At 48.3% G+C, this 22,599-nt stretch overlaps 1 protein-coding gene across 2 annotated transcripts; it reads right to left on the minus strand.

Moving 5' to 3' along the window:
* Nucleotides 1–2,500: 2,500 nt before the first annotated feature.
* On the minus strand, nt 2,501–19,718 carry klhl20 (kelch-like family member 20). Of its 2 annotated transcripts, none has more exons than XM_037458685.2 (14): nt 19,586–19,718; nt 18,500–18,562; nt 16,024–16,281; nt 15,834–15,942; nt 14,787–14,993; nt 13,014–13,172; nt 12,082–12,176; nt 11,835–11,950; nt 11,529–11,712; nt 11,300–11,443; nt 10,306–10,439; nt 9,978–10,186; nt 4,911–5,017; nt 2,501–3,939 (listed from the first exon to the last, which is right to left on the minus strand). In XM_037458685.2, the coding sequence occupies exons 2-14, from the start codon at nt 18,520–18,522 to the stop codon at nt 3,855–3,857; spliced, it is 1,830 nt and encodes a 609-aa protein (XP_037314582.1). In that variant the 5' UTR covers nt 18,523–18,562; nt 19,586–19,718; the 3' UTR covers nt 2,501–3,854. The 2 variants fall into 2 exon arrangements, with proteins under 2 accessions (XP_037314582.1, XP_062413567.1); XM_062557583.1 differs by lacking the exon at nt 19,586–19,718 and having other exon boundaries at nt 16,024–16,184; nt 16,234–16,281; nt 18,500–18,559.
* Nucleotides 19,719–22,599: the final 2,881 nt, after the last annotated feature.

The following is a 22,599-nucleotide window of genomic DNA, read 5'->3' on the forward strand; positions in this document are numbered from 1 at the left end:
TGACAAATCTGCCAAGGAAAGTAGTTTTTCACCCGGACAGAAAGTCCTAATGCTTCCCAAACAAGAGAGTAAATTGCTAGCAGTGGCAAGGGCCTTAAGTGATAAAATGGAAAATGGGGCCCACCACGTATGAGATCGCAACTCCGGGGGAGGCACGTCCACAGAGAACTTTGCACATTAACCTTTCAAAGGAATGGATTCCCAGGGCTGAGCGGAAAGAGGTGTTGTTGATTAGGCAGGTGAAGGAAGAGAACGAATATGATGAACAGTACTTTCCGATACCCGCTACTACACTTCCTGACCTCATCCACCTCACTGCTGATCAGCAAACCCAAGTCAGTGCCCTTTGTGTCCCAGACATTTGTAAAGAAACTCCTGGTTGTACTCAAATGATAGAACGCAGGTTTTTGCTAAAAAAATCTGCAGCAGGACGAAGAATGAGCTACAGAACCTCTGAGCACCTGCTGATGTCATTAAAAGGAAGTATAATTAATGCTGTTCTTGGGCATTATTGAGGTATCGAGGAGTGAGTGGTGCAACCCCATTATTTTAGTCCCAAAGAAAGATGGCACAATAAGATTCTGCATTGACTTTCAATAACTAAATTCAATATCTGTGTTTGATTCCTGCCCTGTTCCTTGTGTTGATGAACTTATCGACGGGTTAGGTAAATCCAAATTTCTAACCACTATTGATCTCTGCAAAGGTTACTGGAAGGTACCACTGAAAAGACAGTCCCGTGACTTAACAGCTTTCAGCACGCCAAGGGGTTTGTACCAGTTTACGGTCATGCCTTTTGGACTGCATGGCGCCCAAGCTACTTTCCAAAGATTAATGGACCAGGTATTGTTTGGATTGTCAGCTTTTACTGCCACATATTTGGATGACATTGTTATTCACAGTGACACATGGAAGGATCACATGGACCACCTGAAGGCGGTGTTTGGAAATCTCCAGGAGGCCAGACTGACTGTCAACCCCTCGAAGTGCCAGTTTGCCAGAACAGACTAAATATCTTTGCTATATTATTGGCAACGGTGCTATTAAACCCCAGCCCCACAAGCTTGAAGCTATTCGGTCTTGCCCAGGTCCACAGACCAAGACCCAGCTGAAAAAATTTCTTGGAATGTCAGGCTGGTACCGACAATTTGTGCTTAACTATTCCTCTCGTGCAGCTGCTCTCACAGACATGACTCGGCGTATGAACCCTAATCGCCTGCAGTGGGGTGAGGAGTCATTGGGTGCTTTCGCAGACCTCAAGGATGCACTGAGTAAGAACCCTGTTTGAGGACCCTATTGAGGAGCCAGGACCCTCATCCGACGGGCCTTCCTCCTGCTCCTCCTCCTCCAGATGGGGACCAGCCAGGACCCTCATCCAGTGGCCTTCCTCCCTCTCCTTCTCTGCTCCTGGGTGTTCTCCCTGGTCCTGCAAGTCAGCCTCCCCCAACTCCTAAGGTGTCCAGGACCACTGCCTGGAGGAAGAGGAAGGCGGCCGAGGCTGCTGCAGGTCAGATGTTAACACCCAAGAAACCCCATCAGCAGAACACCTGCTCCAAGTGTGGCCAGCCCAAAACACTAGAAACTGGAGCAGTCAAAAGGGAGTTTTTATCGTTTGTATTAGTTATAGTTTATTTAAGTATTTACGTTATTAGTCTATTTTCTACACTTGGTTGTGGAAGCACTTTCATTTCATACATAACTATGACTATTATGGTTAATTAAACTATACTAACTGCCCATCATTTAACAGTCTTAGATAATTGGCATGCGTGTTGGCATCGCCCTTTTGCCCCACTTGTTTTACTGAGAAGAAGGTCCGATAGGCCAGCTCCAGCCGGGACAGCAATTTTCTCAGACAATGGCTGAATTTGAATTCTTAAAAACATCTAACCACCTAACCACCATGCCTTAACCTCTGGAATATGTCACAGGGTCACGGAAAGAGTTAGAAGAATTAAAAGACAACCGCGGCGTTTAGGGAATCCGATTCCGCTTCAACTAAGATACAGTTATGATGCGATGGCGAAAACTACGATTTCTCCAAAGGTGGATGCAACATTTATTCTACTAGCGGTTAATCACATGCTCGGCGTTTCTAGTCATTGTTCTCGTGAACGCTCGAATGATAGGTCTCTGTCCCTTTGGAAAAGAAAGAAAAGGCCAGTGGTTCCTATGCTAAAGGAGCTAACTAGTGAAGCATTGAAGCTCCTTTACTCTGCATTTAGATATTTTAAACAGCTCTTATGGAGGCCTTCCTAAGCAAATTTGACAATTTGAATCCAGCCAATAAAAGCCATCTAAGTAACCGAACCAAAGCAATAACCTCTAACCTCCAAGGTGTCAGAAACTTAACATGTAAATTACAATATGTAATTTAAAATACATTTTCAATCACAGTGCAATAAATTCTGAGATTCACACCAAACAAATTCCACAGTGTATTTGACCCTTGCCATTTGTGTTAAAGCGGAAAACAAATTAAAAGTACCCGTGCCAAAAAAAACGTGTGAGCTGTTACTTTATTAAATGCATTTACAGTTAAGAATCAAATCAATGAAAAACTGGGATGAACATACTACTGCATCGTTCAAAAAGAGAATGGTGTAATATTAGTTTAATAATAAATGTCCAGCTATTTCAAAACTAACATGTCCAAATTGGGTTTACGCCTTGGGGTGATCGGCATTCTAAACTGCTGGCTGGAATAAAAATAGCCTCAATCTGTGCAAATTATTTTATTTTTTAAATCATGATCCTCTGCATGCCCCCAAAAAATGCATTTTGCTTTTGAAATCTTCTTTGCTTTAAAAAGGGTTAGAATTATAATCTAGGATTTCATCAGTTCAGACAGCATTCATTTCCACACAGCATTTTCTTCAAAAAGTGTTGTTCCAATACAACAAATCCGCGCTGTGAATAATGCATTTAGGAAATAGTGTTGAATCACAAATATTTGATCTGAATAAACCTGCTACCATTGTATTTCATTTAATTTTTCTGCATTTTTTTAACAAACAAGGTTTTTTACTAAATCTAAAATCTGAGAAAATATGTTTGGCCCCAAAACATTTGACATTAGTAAAAAATAAATAACACTTGATCGGGGTGTGTGAGTTCTTTCCACTGGTGAGTTGAGATGATCCTTGAATTGACAACTTTTAGCACCTTCGTGTAACAAATGGGAGCAGTCAGAGAGAAAAGGGAAAAAGAATGCCGAGTAGCATAGCTTTAATGCCACTCATCTTGCCGTAGGAATAAAATGATGCGTTTTTGTTTTAAGTTTCCCCTTTTTATTGCTACAAATGACTCCTCAGCCTCACACAATGGACCGAACATCAGCTGGCTGTTTGGATTAGTCAATTTTAACCAATTGAAGGCTGGTCAGGAACAGCAATCTGGGGGCAGGCATTTTAAATTTAAAACAAAAAAATTGGATATTTCTTCCCCGGGTGGTGGATTGCTGCAACAACCTCTAAAATGTAAATACTCTCCTCCAGCAGCAGGTCCAATCAATCAAACAGACCAGACCAAGATGCTGTCCCAGAAAAGGCCTGTGCTTCACAAAACCGGAAGCTTTGGTAACATTTGTATACTTCGGCTCGTGGATTAGTGCATGCTGATCCAACCGATGAAGACATGGGGCTATGTGGGGCCCACAGTCAGTGACTTCGGAGAGTGGTGGTCGGGGTATGAGCTACAGTTCAAAGTCGCCCTCTCATCCACGCGTGAACTACAGCGTCTCATAGGCACGGGAGTTGGAGAAAAGAGCCATCCATTGCAACGTGATGAGAAGTGTGAGCGTGTTTGTGTATGTGTGTGAGAGAGAGAGAGAGAGGGTGCGGGGGGGTTTGGTGTTACCATATGTGAGATTCACAGTGAGTCATTTTGATGACGCCCACCCCCCCACCTAGCCGACGGTAGTTCATTCCTCCGTACAACCTGGTGAGAAGAGAGTGAAGGTAAGGAGAAGGACAATCAGGTATTAGTGCACTAGAAATGTCTGAGTGTGTGTTGTTAGTCATAGATGCCAACATTGCAGAATAGTAGCAGTGGACATAACAAAAGCGAGACAATACACGCATCGCTGGTCATCTTCTTTGGACTTTTCTTTTCGAAGGACGTCTATGTGAAGGTCTAATCACCTCCTTTCTTGTGTGTGTAAAATCACATAATGCTGATTTTCTTATGGCCGTGACTTGTAAAAAATGTGAAATACTTAACAGTAAAGATATTCCTCAAACAATCTAACTAGCAGCAATGGGAATTTGTGACAGTCCTCTAGACCCAGAGCAGCAGCCTGTCTGTAGCCTGCACAATGTATTTGCCAAGGGCTTTTATTGTGAAGAACTGTCTTTACCCAAGAAAGTCCGCTGTGGTGGATGCCTTGCCTAAAACAATATATAGCTCAATGCTAACACACACATTTTACTTTGAACAGTTATAATCCATCTCACACAGTGGGAGTAGTGTGCCGCAGTATGGGGGCCCGGGAGCAGTTAGTTTGTTTATGCTGTTGGGCGTCTGCGTCTTGCTCAGGGACACTTTGACATGGGACATGGTGAAGGTTTGCACCCGCTCTACTCCATGCACCACCGTTGCCCCTACTTCACCAGAACTTACCAGAACCCTTTACACTTCATTTTAAAGTCATCCGTTTCCTATGCTTCACTTCATATTGCTACGTTGATCTGCTCTTTCAATACGTCACACTGACCGACTTCAGAAACCTCAGGGTCAAAAGTCACTGTGAAGACATGACGAGCCAGGAGAGGACAGCACCATAATGATGTTAAGTCAGATTACTTTACTCCAAGAAACGAAAAAGGCTTTGAATAGCCTAGATACGTTTACGTTTTTAATACAAATCTAAAATATTTTTCCAAGGTTTTGTTGCAGCACCCCCTTCTCACCTCCATGTGTTGGCATCGGGGTCGTAGACTTCTATTGTTTTGAGGTACGTCGTCCCATCGAAGCCTCCCACTGCCATAAGCTGACCATTCACCACAGCTAAGCCAACCTACAGACAGACAGAATATCTTAATAGTATTTGTGGTGGCGGGCGTGGTTTCAGCTCGGCTGCAGGGGGGAGAGAGGGGGAGTGGCTCGGGGAACAGGGCCAGGTGGAAATAATAATTATCAGCTGTGGGTGATTGTGTGTGTGTGTGTGTGTGTGTGGGTGCTCCCTTGCATTTAAGGAGTAAGGCGAGGACGAGCGAGGAGAAGAGAGCGGGGACAACGAGCGAGCCCGACGCTGACACGGTTTCCCGAAAGAAACAATAAAAACTTGTTGTGAATACTAGATCCTGGCTCCGAGCCCTTTATCCGCACGACGCACCCACCGTACAGTGGCGCCCAACTCGGCGGAGAGGAGAAATGGCGGATGAGGAGCAACGGCAGGGGATGGCGGCCCAGCCAGTGCTCGCACTGGGCCGGATGTTGGCAGAAATGGCGGCGATCCAGCGCGACCAGGCGGAGGCCAACCGCCAATTCCTGGGGGCGCTCCAGGCACAGGTGGGGAGGCAGGCCCAGACCCTGGAGCAATTGGTGGCGCGGGCGGAACCACCACCGATCCCGACAGCGATGGCGAGCCTGACGCTCCACCGGATGACGGCGGAGGACGACGCACAGGCATTCCTGGAGGCCTTCGAGACAACGGCGGAGGCGTGCGGGTGGCCGGCCGGGGAGTGGGCAGTGAGGCTGCTCCCGCTGCTAACAGGGGAGGCGCAGTCAGCAGCCATGGGGCTGCCCCCGGCGGTCCGGCGGGACTACGGGGCGGTGCGCAAGGCAGTGGTCGACAGACTGGGGCTGCTGCCGGAGGACCACCGGCGGCGGTTCCGGGGGGCCAGGCTGGGACCCGAGGACCGGCCATTCGCCTACGGGCAGCGGCTCAAGGACGCGGCCGCCAGGTGGCTCCTGCCAGGCGGGGTGGGATCAGCCGCGGACGTCCTCGAGAAGGTGGTCCTCGAGCAGTTCGTGGAGGGGCTCCCGGCCCGGACGGCGGCGTGGGTCCGGTATCACCGCCCACCGACACTGGAGGCAGCCGTCACCCTGGCAGAGGACCACATGGCGGTACACCCCCGCGGACCGGGCAACAGGGAGGGCGCGCCACCACCGCCCCGACCCGCGGCGGCACCCCAGGGATGGAGCCAGCAGCGGGCGGCAGGACGACCCGGACCGGCCCCACGGCAGACACCGACGGCCCCGTACCGCGACCCCCCAACCACAGCAAGCCCCGGCCCCCTTCCTGACCCACAGGGAGGTTCTCAAGCGCCAGGGCAGGAGTGCTGGAGGTGCGGGCGGCCCGGCCACCTACGGAGGGAGTGCCCGCTAATGGAGGTGGGGCAGGTGATCCGGGTTGCCGGCGCTCCAGCACCCTCCCCCGGCCCGGGAGCGACGTACCGCGTTCCGGTAAGAATCCAGGGGGGTACACGCCAGGCGATGGTGGATTCGGGCTGTTCGCAGTCCATGATACACCAGAGCCTGGTTCGACCCGGGGCATTGATGGAGGCGTCGCGGGTGAAAATTAGGTGTGTGCACGGGGACGTTCATGAGTATCCCATAGTGTCCGTCGAACTTAGGTTCAAGGGGAAAAAATATAGAATAAAGGTCGCGGTTAGCTCCCACCTGACGCACCCGGTAATTTTGGGAACGGATTGGGAGGGATTTAACGCGCTACTGGGAGAGGCTGCGGGGGTGCGTTCACGACCGACAGGGACATGCGGTATTTGTGCTGTGCTCAGCGGTGACGCGAGGTCGTCCGACGCCGCCGGGGGAGAGGGGGAACCGGCGGAGCCTCCCGTGGAGACTCTGGCGGTTCCCGAGTTCCGCTCCATGGAAGATTTTCCACTCGAGCAGTCTCGGGACGATACTCTACGCTCAGCCTACGACCAAGTGATAAGAATTGATGGTCATTTGGTGCGCCCTGACGCAGCACAGTCGTACCCGCACTTCTCATTGATTAGGGACAGACTGTATAGAGTGAGTCGTGACACTCGAACGGGGCAGGAAAACACACAGTTACTGGTGCCGAAAAGCCGCCGGGAAATGGTTTTCCAGGCGGCTCACTATAATCCGATGGCGGGTCACATGGGATACGGGAAAACACTAGACCGGATAATGGCCCGATTTTATTGGCCAGGCATCCGGGCGGACGCGCGCCGCTGGTGTGCGTCCTGCCCGGAGTGTCAGTTAGTCAATGCACCAGCCATCCCGCGCGCCCCGCTGCGGCCTCTACCGCTGGTGGAGGTCCCGTTCGAGCGCGTCGGCATGGATCTAATCGGGCCGTTTCACCGGAGCGCACGCGGATACCGCTTTGTGTTAGTCCTCATGGATTACGCAACCCGGTATCCGGAGGCAGTGCCATTGCGCAATATCTCTGCAAAGAGCGTTGCGCAAGCGCTGTTTCAGGTCATCTCCCGGGTTGGAATCCCGAAAGAGATTCTAACAGACCAGGGCACCTCGTTCATGTCGCGCACACTGGGAGAACTTTACGGGTTACTGGGCATTAAGTCCGTCCGCACCAGCGTTTACCACCCCCAGACGGACGGGTTGGTGGAGCGGATGAATAGGACGCTGAAGTCCATGATTCGTAAATGTATTAGCGACGATGAACGTAATTGGGATAAATGGCTTGACCCTCTGTTGTTTGCAGTTCGGGAGGTTCCCCAGGCCTCCACCGGGTTTTCCCCCTTTGACCTTCTGTTTGGCAGGTCACCAAGAGGGGTGCTGGACCTTATTAAGGAAAGCTGGGAGGAAGGTCCGAGCCTCCACACACTGGGTAGGATGTCACGGGAGAATTTGCTCCAGGCCCAGGAACGACAACAGCGGCTGTACAACAGAGGAGCCAAGCTGCGAGAATTCACACCGGGAGAGAAGGTCCTTGTATTACTTCCTTCTTCCAACTCAAAACTCCTGGCTAAGTGGCAAGGGCCCTTTGAGGTCACACGCCGGGTGGGGGATGTTGATTATGAGGTGGTGCGGTCTGACAGGGGCGGGGCTACACAAATATACCACCTCAACCTCCTGAAACCCTGGAGGGAGGCGGAGTCTGTTTCTCTGATTTCCACAGTATCGGAAAGAGAGGACCTGGGGCCGGAGGTGCCAAAAGCGGCCAATCCCACCCCGCTCCCGTGTGAGGGTCATCTCTCTGAGGACCAGAGAGCAGACATTGCCCAGTTGCAGGAGCGGTTTGCTGATGTGTTCTCCCCCCAGCCAGGCCGCACCGACCTGATAATGCACCGAATCGAGACACCCCCGGGGGTGACGGTGAGGTCACGACCCTACAGACTGCCCGAACACAAAAGAAAAGTGGTTCGGGAGGAATTAGCGGCAATGTTGGAGATGGGGGTAATAGAAGAGTCCAACAGCGCCTGGTGCAGCCCCATCGTTCTGGTGGCCAAGAAGGATGGGACTGTGCGGTTCTGCGTGGACTACCGCAAGGTGAACGATGTGTCACGATTCGACGCCTACCCAATGCCCCGGGTCGACGAACTCCTGGACCGGCTGGGCACTGCACGTTTTTTTACGACCCTGGATTTAACTAAGGGCTACTGGCAGATTCCCCTGTCGTCAGAGTCCAAAGAGAAAACAGCTTTCTCCACTCCGTATGGTTTGTACCAATTTACCATGCTTCCCTTCGGCTTGTTCGGTGCCCCGGCCACGTTTCAGCGCCTCATGGACAAGGTGTTGCGCCCGCACGCCGCATATGCAGCCGCATACCTGGATGACGTCATTATCCACAGCACCACCTGGGCGGAGCATGTGCGGCGGGTGGACGCGGTGCTGGAGTCGCTGAGGCAGGCCGGGCTCACCGCCAACCCGGGGAAGTGTGCAGTTGGACGGAGGGAGGTACGGTATTTGGGGTACCACTTGGGGGGGGGGGGCAGGTGCGTCCCCAGGTAGACAAGACAGCGGCAATTGCAGCCTGCCCGCGCCCCAAGACAAAAAAGGAGGTGAGGCGGTTTTTGGGGCTGGCAGGTTACTACAGACGGTTCATCGCCGGGTTTGCGGACCTCACCAGCCCCTTGACCGACCTGACCCGGAAAGGTGCGTCAGATCCGGTCCAGTGGTCGGAGCAGTGCCAGCGGGCGTTTGAGAAGGTAAAACAGACTCTCTGTGGGGAGCCGCTCCTCCACACACCTAACTTTTCTCTCCCGTTTGTGCTGCAGACCGACGCGTCGGACAGAGGGCTGGGGGCCGTTTTGTCCCAGGAGGTCGACCGCCCGGTGGTCTACATCAGCCGGAAACTGTCGGAGAGGGAGGCCAGGTACAGCACGGTGGCGAAGGAGTGCCTGGCCATCCGGTGGGCGGTGGGCTCCCTGCGCTACTACCTCCTGGGACGCTCATTCACCCTCTGTTCGGACCACGCCCCGCTCCAATGGCTCCACCGCATGAAGGATACTAACGCCCGGATCACTCGGTGGTATCTGGCCATGCAGCCTTTTAACTTCAAGGTGGTCCATAGGCCGGGGACGCAGATGGTCGTGGCGGACTTCCTCTCCCGCCCTCTGGAGGGAGGGGGGGGGGAGTAAGCTAGGCCGGACGGCTCCCCGGCCTAAGTCGGGCGGTGGGGGTATGTGGTGGCGGGCGTGGTTTCAGCTCGGCTGCAGGGGGGAGAGAGGGGGAGTGGCTCGGGGAACAGGGCCAGGTGGAAATAATAATTATCAGCTGTGGGTGATTGTGTGTGTGTGTGTGTGTGTGTGTGTGTGTGTGGGTGCTCCCTTCCATTTAAGGAGTAAGGCGAGGACGAGCGAGGAGAAGAGAGCGGGGACAACGAGCGAGCCCGACGCTGACACGGTTTCCCGAAAGAAACAATAAAAACTTGTTGTGAATACTAGATCCTGGCTCCGAGCCCTTTATCCGCACGACGCACCCACCGTACAGTATTAAAGAAAGAAAATTATACAGTTAACTATTGTAAATTAAAAGAAACCTTTCACAAATTAAAAGACCCTGCCCAGTGAAAGCTGCGAGCTCACCCCACTCCGTCTGGACGTCATGGCCACCACGGGAGACCACTGGTTGGTCCTGGGGTTGTATCGCTCGGCGCTGCTCAGCTCTGTGGTGTCGTCTCTTCCTCCGACTGAGTAAATCATGTCCTGGTAGACCGCGCAGCCCAGGTGCTTCCTCCGGGTTCCCATCGGGGAAACGGTGTGCCAGCGGTTCTCCTGAGGGTTGTAGCGCTCCACTGACAGGTCGAGAAACATATAAAGATGGAAAATACATTGTGATGTGTGTCAAAAAATGTTTAGACAATAGCGGTGGGTTACTTTGAGATTGTACTCACCACATGACTCGGTAGCTCACCTGTATTTAATGGTGATGTCCCATCAGACCCCCCGACAGCATACAGGAAGCCCCCGAGCACAGCGACAGCCACACCCAGCCGCCTGGTGCTCATTGAGGCCACTCGAGTCCATTTGTTCTCCTTAGGGTCATACCTGAAGCATGTTTAGAATGTTCCTGTGTTGATATTGACATGTCAAAGTGGGTGTTTCAGAGCAGACGGAATACTTCTTTCAAACAGCGACGGGAACTTGGCTGTCAGACTTTGTGGCTAGGCGACAGCACGACATTGTCTTTGTGAACAGGATCTAAGAATCCAATGTTCAAAGATTTCAAATGAAGATGGCCATGAAATGCGTTCTCTTTAGTGCAAGGAAGAAAAAGTGAATGTGCAGCAATCCCATCAAAAGGGAGAACCCGTTTTACGTCCACGTGCAACAGGAAGGTTTGAATTCAGACACATTTGCCTGTCTAGGCATGTTTTTAGCTGCATTCGGATGATAAATATTGGGCACACACATTTTTTAAAGCGTTGTGTTCAACCATAGTGGTTCCTTCCAATCCACTTTGTTTAACAAAGACCAGGCAGCAAGTGGGCCGGAGACAATCACTGAATTTGACAAAGAAAAGCGCGCTGGATAACAATCAGAGACTCCACCTTTAAATAGGCCGACTGTGAAGCCAGAAGGAACACAATACAACCAAATCCTGTGGCATACAAAGCGTTAAGAAATGAACAGTGGCTCTCAAAAGGACTATACAAGTTCACGTTTACAATGTCCACTGAAGGAATAAATCATGTGAGAGGGATGGTTATTTTCTCATAGACATCTATACAATCACACTTCTTTTCGCAGCCAGAGCAGCCGCCCCCTGCTGGTCAGCAGAGACACTGCACATTATTAGACACATCGCCTGAGTAAAACAGTCCATTCTGAACAACCTAACACCAACCGTTAATATACTGGTCATTGCATGGACGGTTTATCATGCATGCAAGACTTCTGACCCATACCTTTCAACGATGTTGAGACAGGAAACCCCATCCTGTCCCCCTACAGCGTACAGATAACCACCGAGGACAGCCACTCCCACGCTGGTACGACACGTGCTGGTGGGGGCCACATCACTGCTCCACTGATTGGTCTTCGGGTCATATCTGGATGCGAAGATTGAATGAAGAGAACATGTGACCATGTACAATTTGAACTCCAGACCTCAATCTGGGAGAACGGGCCACCCACCGCTCCACAGAGTTGAGGTACGACGAGCCATCGTGACCTCCCACCGCGTATAGCAGGTCGTCCAGGACGCTGACGCCGACGCCGCACCTGCGCTTACTCATCGACGCCACCATCCGCCACTCGTTGGTCTGGGGGTCGTAGCGCTCAACGCTGGAAATGGCATCGCCGCTGCACCAGCCGCCCACTACGTCACAAAGACATGAGAGGAGCGCAAAGACAAGAGTAGAGCAACGTTTTTGTTCAAACCCAGCGTGCAAGAAAACAATGTATTCCATCCCGCAGTGATGGGAGCCCGAAGGTACTGACCCGCAAAGAGGACCTCTCCACAGCGAATGGGTTTCCTCGGCCGGGTCCTGGGGCCCTGCATCAGCGGCCTCTCCTGCGGCAGCAGCAGGTAGTTCTTAGCCTCATCGACCAGGTCTCTGAAAAAAAAAAAAAGACACATATCGAGGTTACCGGCACTGTACCATTCTCATACTAATCGAATCCACCTATCTCCTCTAGATCGGCCATTTCCCCTGCCCAAAATGTTTGTTGTACAATCAGCCCTCACCTGCACTCCTCGTCGCTCTTGATGAGGGGGTCAGACCCTACGGTGCCCACCAGAAACTTGGGGCTGAGCAGCGGCAGCCGGACATGCTGCAGGACCTACAGGGCACAGAACAGTCCACCTAAGTCCTGCTGTCGTAAAGGCTGGTGCATGGTTCTGCGTCTTTACGCAGTTGTGTCGATGGACTCGTTTCAATTTCTGGTTCTAAAAGGCTTGCACATGTTGCAAAGCAATTCACCAGAAGAACACCAGGTGGAGTAACGTTTTTTTGTCGAGGACGACCTAGAAAATGTCTTTCTGTGTGGAAGTCGTTGTTTTTTTTTCATTTACTTGGGCATCACAACTTTGTACACCCCTCGACTGACAAACTGACTTTAACAGAAATTAATAAACTCAACATACCCTAATTAGCATGTGCCCTCAGCTACACGGATGTTCCACCATATACTTTGTCAACCCCAATGAGGTCACTGCTGACATCATCCCCTGTACAAACACGAGGCCTCACTACCTGCTTTCCCTTTTAGCATACCTGCAGAGCATGGCAAGTACCCACGACACAGATTAACATGGGAACAAAGGAGAGTTGTCACCCACGCCGCCAATGACAAGTTGTATAAGTGGTCATGTTTCCCTATTTCTTCCAACAAAAGCTCTTCATCCCATTCTTCAAAAATCTTCCTTTTAAAAATGGCGGTATGTTGGCGGGTATTATGCTAAGAAACTGGAAATGTGAGACTCTGGAGAAGATGTAGTTAGCAGACCAATCACAGCCTTGCATCGCTTTTGACGCTAGTCTAGAAAAATTGGTCGACGCGCATGCGAAGGGGTAAAAGCATAACCATGTACTAGGCTTAACGCAGAGGGTTCATAAGTGGCACAGACAACCGTAACCATCCCTACCATCCCGGTGAGACACATGCTCAGGTACAAACCCGAGGCAGCTGTAGTCTGCGCTCCTGGATACTGTACTTCACCCAGGCCATCACAGCGTTGAAAACCTGCTCCTCGCTGCGCACGTTGAGCTCGTCGCTGGAAATGATGTCAATCAGCTGGCTGGAGGGCAGCAGCATGAACTCCTCGCTTTCCATCACCTACGACCAACACGGGGCACAAGAGTCAGTCCGCGGCTCGGCCCCAAAGGGAGGAAGGGGAATTTGAATTCATCCATTTTTACACCCCATCTCAAAAAATTGTGGTGTAACAAGTTTGTTTGTTCGTTCAAGGGCTGTGGTATTAAGCCAGTCCTTTGTAGGACTGTTTGGGACAGCAAACTAATTGTGCCATTGTGGGATTGTAGATTGCAAGTATTCCACTTGGCAGACTTCTAGAACTGTTTACAGGTTCAACTAGCAATATAACTAGCCTATAATTATTGATTGCTTTGCTTAATTAAAAAAATACAGCCAAAAATGATGGGGTTTTTTTGCTTGCCCTGTGGATAACTCTTAATAATTTGTAGTCATATTACCATTACTGATACCATTACTTGCTTCAAAATCATTTGGTCTATTACAACTGTCATTAAGAGTAGTATGATTAAATCATTATGTGGCTTATTGCTGAAACTTTGATTCATTTGTCATATGCACTGAGCGTATTGTACATATTATTCGATGTTCTTTGTGTACACGTGACATCTATTGTAGTCTGTCCATCCTAGGAGAGGGATCAATGTTCTCCTCATTCTTTTTTGGAGAGTATGTGCTGATGTTAGGGGTCCGGGTCGGTGGATGTTTTTATTGTACACTGAAGCCGTCTGAGGCAAATTTGTGATTTTGGGCTATACAGAATAAATTGAATTAACACAGGTATTGGATTTCTGATTATATGTATTTACAGACCTGGGTAATTAAATCAAATTAAACAGTCGCCATTATGAAAGGCATACAATGAGACACCATGTTCAAACAAAGATCTACGTGGTACCAGAGAGATCAATGATCGATTATATAATCGTATCGTCTGATCTGAGGCCACATGTTCTGGAGACTCGGGTAAAGAGAGCGGCAGAGCTACCATCTGGTAGTGAGCTGGGTCAGAGGATGGGGGAAGACTCAGGACAGACCCGGTAAACCCGGTCGTTTCCGGGTTGGCCTTCACCAGGGCTGCGCCTTATCACCAATCTTGTTTGTGGTTTTCATGGACTGGATATCGAGGTGTGGTCGGGGGGAGGACGGTCTACAGTTCGGGAGGCTGCGGATTTCATCGCTGCTTTTTGGAGACGATGTGGTCTTGATAGCATCCTCTGTCTGCAGCCTCCAACTCTCACTGGAGCGGTTCACACCCGAGTGTGAAGCGGTTGGGATGAGGATTAGCACCTCCAAATCTGAGGCCATGGTTCTCAGCAGGAAACCGATAGATTGAATGCTCCGGGTATAGATATGAGATACAATGAGACGCAGCAATTCAGTAATTATCCATGTTTATCATTATTAGCTTATGGTTAGTTGCGCAAGGCAGGTTGTATGGAAAATGTAAAATGGGACTGCATCAAGAGAGTGTGGGTTTCCCCTGACTGACTGCAAACATTTACATTGAAAAGCAATACATGGTAAAGCTACTTATTTCAAATGCGATGCAGCAACGGCTCTTCTTTTCATGTCAGCACAAAAGATCAGCCGTGGCATAAAGTTTGATATGCGTCAATAGAGTGGAATCCTTCACAAGAAAAACAATGCTGTCCAGATTCTTTTGCATGAGCTTACCTCCTGAAAATTGTGCTGGGTAAACTTGTCGGCGATGCGGAGCAGCTCCCGGCAGGCGTGCGTGTCTGCGAAGGCCCTGATGCCCAGGCAGTTGGAGGGATCCAACTGCCTCTTGAGGAACTCGCAGCAGGCCTCCTGGATCTCAGCGAGCTGGAGGAGGCAGGCAGCAGGGAGCAGCGTCTGAACGTTTCCCTCCTCGACCGTTACCTGGGAGCAGAGGAGGTTTCAGACACTCTTTATCCAGTCACTAAGGTTGTTCCAGCAAAACCTTGTCTGTAGACTGTCCCCCATCTTGATCCCCCTTTAGATTATTAGCCGTAGTAACCATCTGCAGGCTTCTGGTTAACATGGCTACACGTTAGGGGGGAGATCGAGACAGTTCCTTGGAATTTAATGCCTTTGACTAAGAGTCCTCTACACCTTTATGCTTGGCCTTATTTTGGCAGACATTTAGGATGATTGCATTACTTTACATGATGGTCCACAAGGTCTACTCATTTAAAAGGACTATTGGGAAAAAGAGATTACAACCTTATAGTAGCTAAAAAGATTGTTGCAGACCCCTCTCACCCCGGACAAAAACCTGTTTGTGCCCCTTCCACTCGGCAGGAGGTTGAGGTCCATCAGGACCAAGACGTCACGCCACACAAACCAGAATTTTCTTCGTCGGCAGTCGGGCTCATCAACAGAGCCCGGGCCCCCCCCCGATTGACTGACTGACTGACATCCCACCGGTCACTTTCCTCACTTCACAACACGCAAACACTTTCACATGTCACTTTGTTTGCTGGTGCACTTTATTTATAACTTTTATTCCTTATAGCATTATATTTGATTCCTTGCACTATGTTGTCTTGTTGTCAAATTCCTTCTATGTCTGACATATTTTGGAAATAAATGTTTCCTGATCCTGATGCTCTTATGACACATTAATAACATCCTTCACCCCTCAACCGCATGGCAGGTAGGCAGGCGTTAATGTCAAGCCCTGGACACATGTATCAAAGATGTTGTGTATGTGACCGGAAACAAAACACCAGCAATTACCTGTGAGGTGTAGGCGAAGTCAATGAGCAGCTCCATGGCCCTCTCATCGATGTCGCGGATGACCACTTCGGTCTGCCTGCTCTCGGCCAGCTCCCCAGTAAACATTGCCCTGAAGAGAACGCGCACATCATCACAGCTTATTGTCACAGCCCAGCACTTGAGGTTATGCACCTGCTCCTCCCCCTTGTACCTGAAGTACGGGCTGCAGGCTGACAGGATGACGCGGTGAGCATAAATCTTCTTGGCGCCCACCACCAGCACCACGTCGCAGAGCTCCCGGTGTTTCCTCAAAAGGTTGATCACCTCCAGGGTCTGCCGTGGGTGCTTGTCTGAGACGTAGGGCATGCGCGCCGGCTGGGGGACCCCCTCTGGGAGCTTGTTGGGGTCCCCCAGGGTACAGCGGCTGGTGATGTCCATTCCAGTGGCGTCTTGGCGTGCGCTGGTGACCCTAAACATGGTTCAGATGGGGCAATGGATTTTGTGTAAATACATTTTTGGTTTTTACTTGACATCTTTTACCACTCATGTTCAGCTCTCATGTAGTCTTGGGTAGTTATGTTTTGTCAGTTGATTAATCTTAAATACTTTCATCATTGAGAATAGAACTGCTCTTTTCTCTTTTATTGTCAAAATCACTACGGTTTAGCTTTTATTATCTGAGACCTGACCGAAATGCATTGTCGTAGAGTATAACGAATTATGGTCGGATAATCCTTCAAGGATCAGGCTTCAAAATTTTGGACCAATGTCTAGTGCAAATTGTGGCAGTGGGAACTCGCTGAGGCACTTCCTGTTACAGGTTGCAGTGAGTCGTGGCAACTGCCTCGAGCTTTTACTCGGTCAAGAGAGGTACCTCGAGTGGTGCCACGAGTTCAGGTACCGGTCCCTTGGTCGAGAAAGCTACATGGACTGGTGCCTCGAGTTATAAGAGTGTTGCCACGACCCATGGGAGCGATGCCTCTGCTGGTAGAGGTACCAGGAGTTTAAGGGAGAGGTGTCACTGCTGCTGAGGGAGCCTTAGCCTCGGTCGAGGGAGGTAGCTTGAGAGGGCCACGGCTGTTAAGGTAACGGTGCTACGGAGGGTGAGGGTGCTGCGATTGTTTGGGAGAAGTGTAGGTTTTTTTTTCAACAATATGACAGCTTAATACTATTATAATACCATTTTAAGTACGACTGTTATCCGCATCTGCCACGACAGCTGTGCGATTTTGCGCTAATGGTGGCTTGACGGTTCCCGTTTTCTTTTCAAATTTTGACAATACTATACGGTCATTGAGAGTATTAGTATTGTTAGTTGTAATTGGTTTAGTCATAAAAAGATAAGTGATACAATGTCTTCCCGTTTAAGTCCAGCTAAGATAATATGGACTAAGACCAGTTTGCACTTGTTGCCTGGTAACAATAACCACTTTCAGGCAGCTCGCCAATATAAAAATAAACTGGTCGTTGTACAATTTATTTTTTATTTTTTCATCTATTATTAACCTCAGCCTTCAAAATAAAAGCATCTAACCGTAAAACAGGAAATGCACAACGAAACCAAGAACATCTTACAAAAGCAAAGCATTCATTAATACATACAAATTGGGTTAGTTACACAATGCATCTTATCAATATTTACAATTTGCATTCTTCAGGGCAACAACCTTGGCAACAAGTGCAAACTTTAGCCTGTATTAGCTCAGCTGCACTTAAACGGGAAGCCATTTTATCACTTGTCGGTGTTATATTAGTAAAACAATTACAACTAACTCTAGTACTGTTAAAGGGCATATTGTATTGTCACATGTTGGCAAATTATAAAACATAAATGTCACATATTTGGCAAACAAAAACGGCAAGTGTTGAGGCACCACTGCCGCAAAGCTGGCAACTGACTCGACCCTGAAGCAGCTGTCGTGAAGTCACGGCAGCTGCCTCAGGGTCGAGGCAGTTGCCGAGACTCACCACGGCCCCGCAACCTGCAAAAGTGCCTCAACGAGTTGCCACTGCCACGATTTGCGCTAGCGCCTACTGAATTTTTGAACAAAGTTCAAATTATTTTGAAAGAATAGGTCCAAGACAAGGCAGAGAGGTTATGAAATCATCTAGGTGTTGCACGATAGAAATGGATCCAACGTAAGATTGAGCCCTTTAAGCTTAATTCTTACTATGGAAGGAAGAAAAAAAACATCCTGTGAGATTAGCCTTTGTTGCCCTGAAGATCACCAGTCAGATGGAGAGCTCGGTCTGCTTTAGAAGTGAACAGTAACTAGCCTTCCCACTCCCGCCTGTAATAAAGGTTTGTCGTTGACGAAATCATTGACTATATTAGAATTGTACATACTTGTCACAATCTCACAAACTAGATTGTGGAGTCTGGTTTGGAGCCTTAAGTTTTAAATGGAAGTGATCATATGTGGGCTGTACCGTAGAGACATTATATTGAGCTCTGGTGGCAGTAGAGGGCTGTCAATCACAATGGAGGCCCCGCCCTAAAGCACACGCTGCTTTATGGTCTATTTACATTAAATAGACCATCACTTACTAAATGAATATCTTGCTGTATGGAAGAAGAATTGAAATTAGAGATTGGAAGCATACACTCATGTAGGAATGGCAAGCACTGAAAGGGATTAGTCTGCTTCACAGAAGTCATGGAGAGTTCTTCAATTTGGCACACTTACCTGCGCATTGGCTTTGCGTCCATGCACTGAAGAGCAGTTTTTGGTCCCACACCCTGGGGTCGACTGACAAAGACAGGTTCAAATGTGAAGCAGAAAGGGGGAAATTCATGCAGAACTTTTCACATTTGATTTATTATTTCTTTTTAATGCAGCCCTACTTTTATTTAGTCAGTCAGTTCTTTGTTACGTGACAATACATATTGTCAATAGTTTTAGAATCATACTGAATTCATTTGATTCGTTAGTCGTGTATTGATTACATGCAGATGTTGATACAACTCTATTCCTCTTTTCAATCACTTTAAGTACTTACATTATGATCTTCCGGACCTTTGCTTCTAAACATTTTCTTTAACTTTAGTTGAAAAGCACTGGTACACATCATACAGTTGCATTGTGGGAATGTGCAAAGTTTCACTTGTTATTAACGTCGGCTTTGTGACAATAGTCACCCACGTCAGCCATATCACTTCGTGGGATGCTGGCACACGTTAGCTTCCTGGCAGTGGGTGTCTTTTTCAGCTGCATAATCCGCATTATTGGCGAGTTACTGAGAGAATCATCAGTTTGTTGTTAGCAGTTTCAGATACAAGACAACCCAGCTAGCGTCAGCAAAAGTTGCCCTTTACGTTTATTTGGATTGACTATAGGGGTGACAGAGACGACTGGTATGATAAGAAGGATTGCCTGCTTCCATTCACGCAGAACTGATGTAGCCCGTAAAAATAGCGAGCTACTATAGCAAGTTAGCTAACGAGTTGACGTCAGCTGGCCAATGTTTGATCATTTCCAGAGGATGTCTGTTGACGCAGAAGCTAAATGCTATCGCTAACACTGAGGTAGAGACCCAGGGGCGATACAGAACTCAGTGCAGGCAGAGTGTTCAAGTAAAGCGATACAACCGACGAAAACTAAATGAAATCACTTATGAAAACAACCCTTACTTAACCAACATGTTTAGGGCATCCGTGGCCACTGGAGCATCAGTACGTTACATACAACAGTGTGACCAAATTGCATTAACGCTTTCGAAAAACAGTGTAGTTAAGAACTATGTTAAAGTTCATATATTTAAACAGGATTTACCTTATATTTCCATCCCAGCGACCAAAAGAAACAGTCCGGATTGTTAATGTTTACAATGTAATGCCGTCGGCTAAACGCTGGTGCTTATCTTCCTCTTTATGCGCATGCCAAATGTCATACGCCACTTCCGGAACTTTGTCGTTTCAAAATAAAAGTACGAGATTACGTAGCTGGAAATATGTTAATAAATTAATTCACATCGATGAAATGTGTTCAGTTAAGAGCCAAATCACGTCAGCATCCAGCGCTACACACCACAGTGCTCCTTCTCTTTGAGATTTCAGTCAGTTATCCATTTGTGCCAGTCATCCAACAGGGAGTGATGTGAATCTACATATTTTGAACCTAAGCAAAATGAAGAAATTTTAAATTGGCTTTTCACATGTTTTTAACCTTCACCACGCTTTTTGATAAGAGGAGAAAACAGATGGAAGACATACTAAGTCTAGAGACAATACGTAGCTTCTACAACAATATAGTGAGCAGGCAATGGTTGGACACTGTCCATTCCATTTGATAAACCTCAATCTCGTTTGTTATGTCCCAAAAAAGACAACCTCATATCCGTCACAATTTATGATTCATTATTTATTTCAGGTATACCCGTAACAAAATTATGTCTCACTCTTTTTTTCTGTCATTATTATTATTATTTTCTTATTTTTTACTCAGACAGGCGTAGCCTCCCAATTTTTGTAGGGAGAGAAACTTCTCAGTCATTTCAAATGGGAGTACACAGAAGTGTATCAAACTCAGGGTATGAGTATGTCTCAATTCATTGGGCCGCAATCTTTGGGACTCTTTTGCCAGCCGCATACATTTTGCTGCGACTTAGCTTCTTCCGTCGGCTCCTCCGAAAGCGGCCGAGTGACGCAGCCCTTCTGGCGCATCCCTCCTGGCGGCAGTTTGGAGGACACATATTGGCTGGATTCGAATTGCCAAAAAACTGATTTCAATGTGTTTCTTAACCAATACTCCGGGTCAAGGAAAGATGGTTAGGAGAATTCATAAGGCGTTAGGAAACGACAGCTGCAGGTTTTAGGGAATCCGCCCCTGCTTTCAGTAACTACGTAGCTATGATGCGAGGGGAGACGCAAGTTAGTGATGTTGGTCAGCAGCGGAGAAACTTCAATTTCACCAAAGATGGACTACAAAGAAGCATCTTAGATGCCTTTGTACATGTGTTCTTACAGTGCTGAGTCATGCAGACGACATAAACAATAGAGATGAGCCGGATACTCGGCTGAAACGAGTATCCTTTACGGATAAAGCACTTTTGCCGAGTACGAGTATTATACGAGTAATACGAGTCAATATCTGTGCTCGGATTGAATAAAAGTCCTCATTGGGTAGCTGTCTGTGTCTGCGTTCTGTGATTGGCTGGTAGTCACAACGCCCCTCCCCTACACACACACTGTTTGTGTTGCTGTGTCCCGCTCGGCTCACTCACACACAGAACTCCTCTCTCCCTCCCTCAGTCACCAGGTTCGCGGGTCTTTCCCGATACATTTAAACGATTTCTTCGCCTTTATTTTTTTTTACTTCGGTTTGTTGTTCTTAACTAGTAGAGCTCAGGTAAACGTGGGGCTTGTTGAGACGTGGTGCTTAAGAATGCGACTCGCGTTGCGTCTCTGCCTGTCGGAGTTTTTTTTTTCAGTCGGCTCTAACCAGTTTTTGTTCTTTTACTTCACGCACTGACCTCTCTCTCTCTCTGTCTCTCTCTCTGTCTCTCTCTCTCATCAGTTTTTTTTACCGTCTGCTGGCTCTCTTCACGCACTCAGTGTCTGACGTTGACTAGTTGAATAACTAAATATTGATATTACAAATTAAGCCACACACACACTTCCCCTCTCTCTCTCTCATGATCAGCAGTGATAAGAATTAAGAAGGAATGCTGTTTTAACCGCAGAAAGGCTTAACCCGACAATTTACGGGGTAAATCCTTCCTACTTCCGGGTTAGGCCCCGCCCATTTTCGGGTTAGGCCCCGCCCAGTCCGAGTACGGATACGGATACAGATAATTCATATGGTTCAACAGATACAGATACAGATAATGCTGTACTCGCTCATCTCTAGTAAATACTCTGTGGTGAAAACAACTGTTCTAAAAGCTTATGAACTTGTGCCAGAGGCATACCGACTGCGTTTTCGAGGTTGGAGACGTGGCGATAAGTCACATTTAGAGTTTATGCGTGATTTGGCTAGGCATTTTGACTGTTGGTGCTCAGCGGCTGGGGTTGCCTCCTTTGAAAACCTCCGTGAATTAGTCATTTTGGAGCAGTTTAAAAAATCTGTGTCGGAAGGCGTTGCCACTTATATTAGTGAGCGTGGGGTCAAGTCTGTTGGTGAAGCTGCTGCGCTGGCTGACGATTATTTCTTAATTCATACTTCAAGAAATGGTGCTGGCCCCTATGAAGCAAGAGCAAGTAGGCAGTTTGAAGATAAAAGTAGTCGTGTTTCAGGGGATTCAGAAAAAATCTGTAATTACTGTCACAAGCGAGGTCATTGGAAAAATGATTGTTATGCTCTTAAGTCTCGTCCAAAACAAGCGTTTCCCAGGGCTATTCCGGTGATGTGTGCTGCGTCTGTTACTGACCAGGAGTTAGCTGGAATCACTGGAGAAGGCAATTCAGAGTTGAAATCTTACTTACCTTTTATTACAGAAGGTTTTGTTTCGTTAGCGGGAAGCAAAGAGCAGGTGCGCATAAAGATTCTACGTGACACTGGTGCGTTTGACTCATTTATTGCAGCTGCAACTTTGCCATTTTCAAATGACACCTTTTTGGGCTCAAGCGTTCCTGTAGTGGGAATGGGTTTAAAGGTTTTGAATGTACCACAACAAAAAATGATGCTGCACTGTGATCTTTTCCAGGGGGAGGTGTCTGTTGGCGTGCGCCCAGCGTTACCTATGGATGGCGTTGCTATGATCCTGGGTAATGACATAGCCGGTGATAAAGTATGGGCTGATGTATCTCCGCCTGCCAGAGTGACGGTGACTCCGCTGGTGTGCAGTA

This window comes from Pungitius pungitius, chromosome 15 (assembly GCF_949316345.1).
Source record: "Pungitius pungitius chromosome 15, fPunPun2.1, whole genome shotgun sequence".
NCBI lineage: Eukaryota > Metazoa > Chordata > Actinopteri > Perciformes > Gasterosteidae > Pungitius > Pungitius pungitius.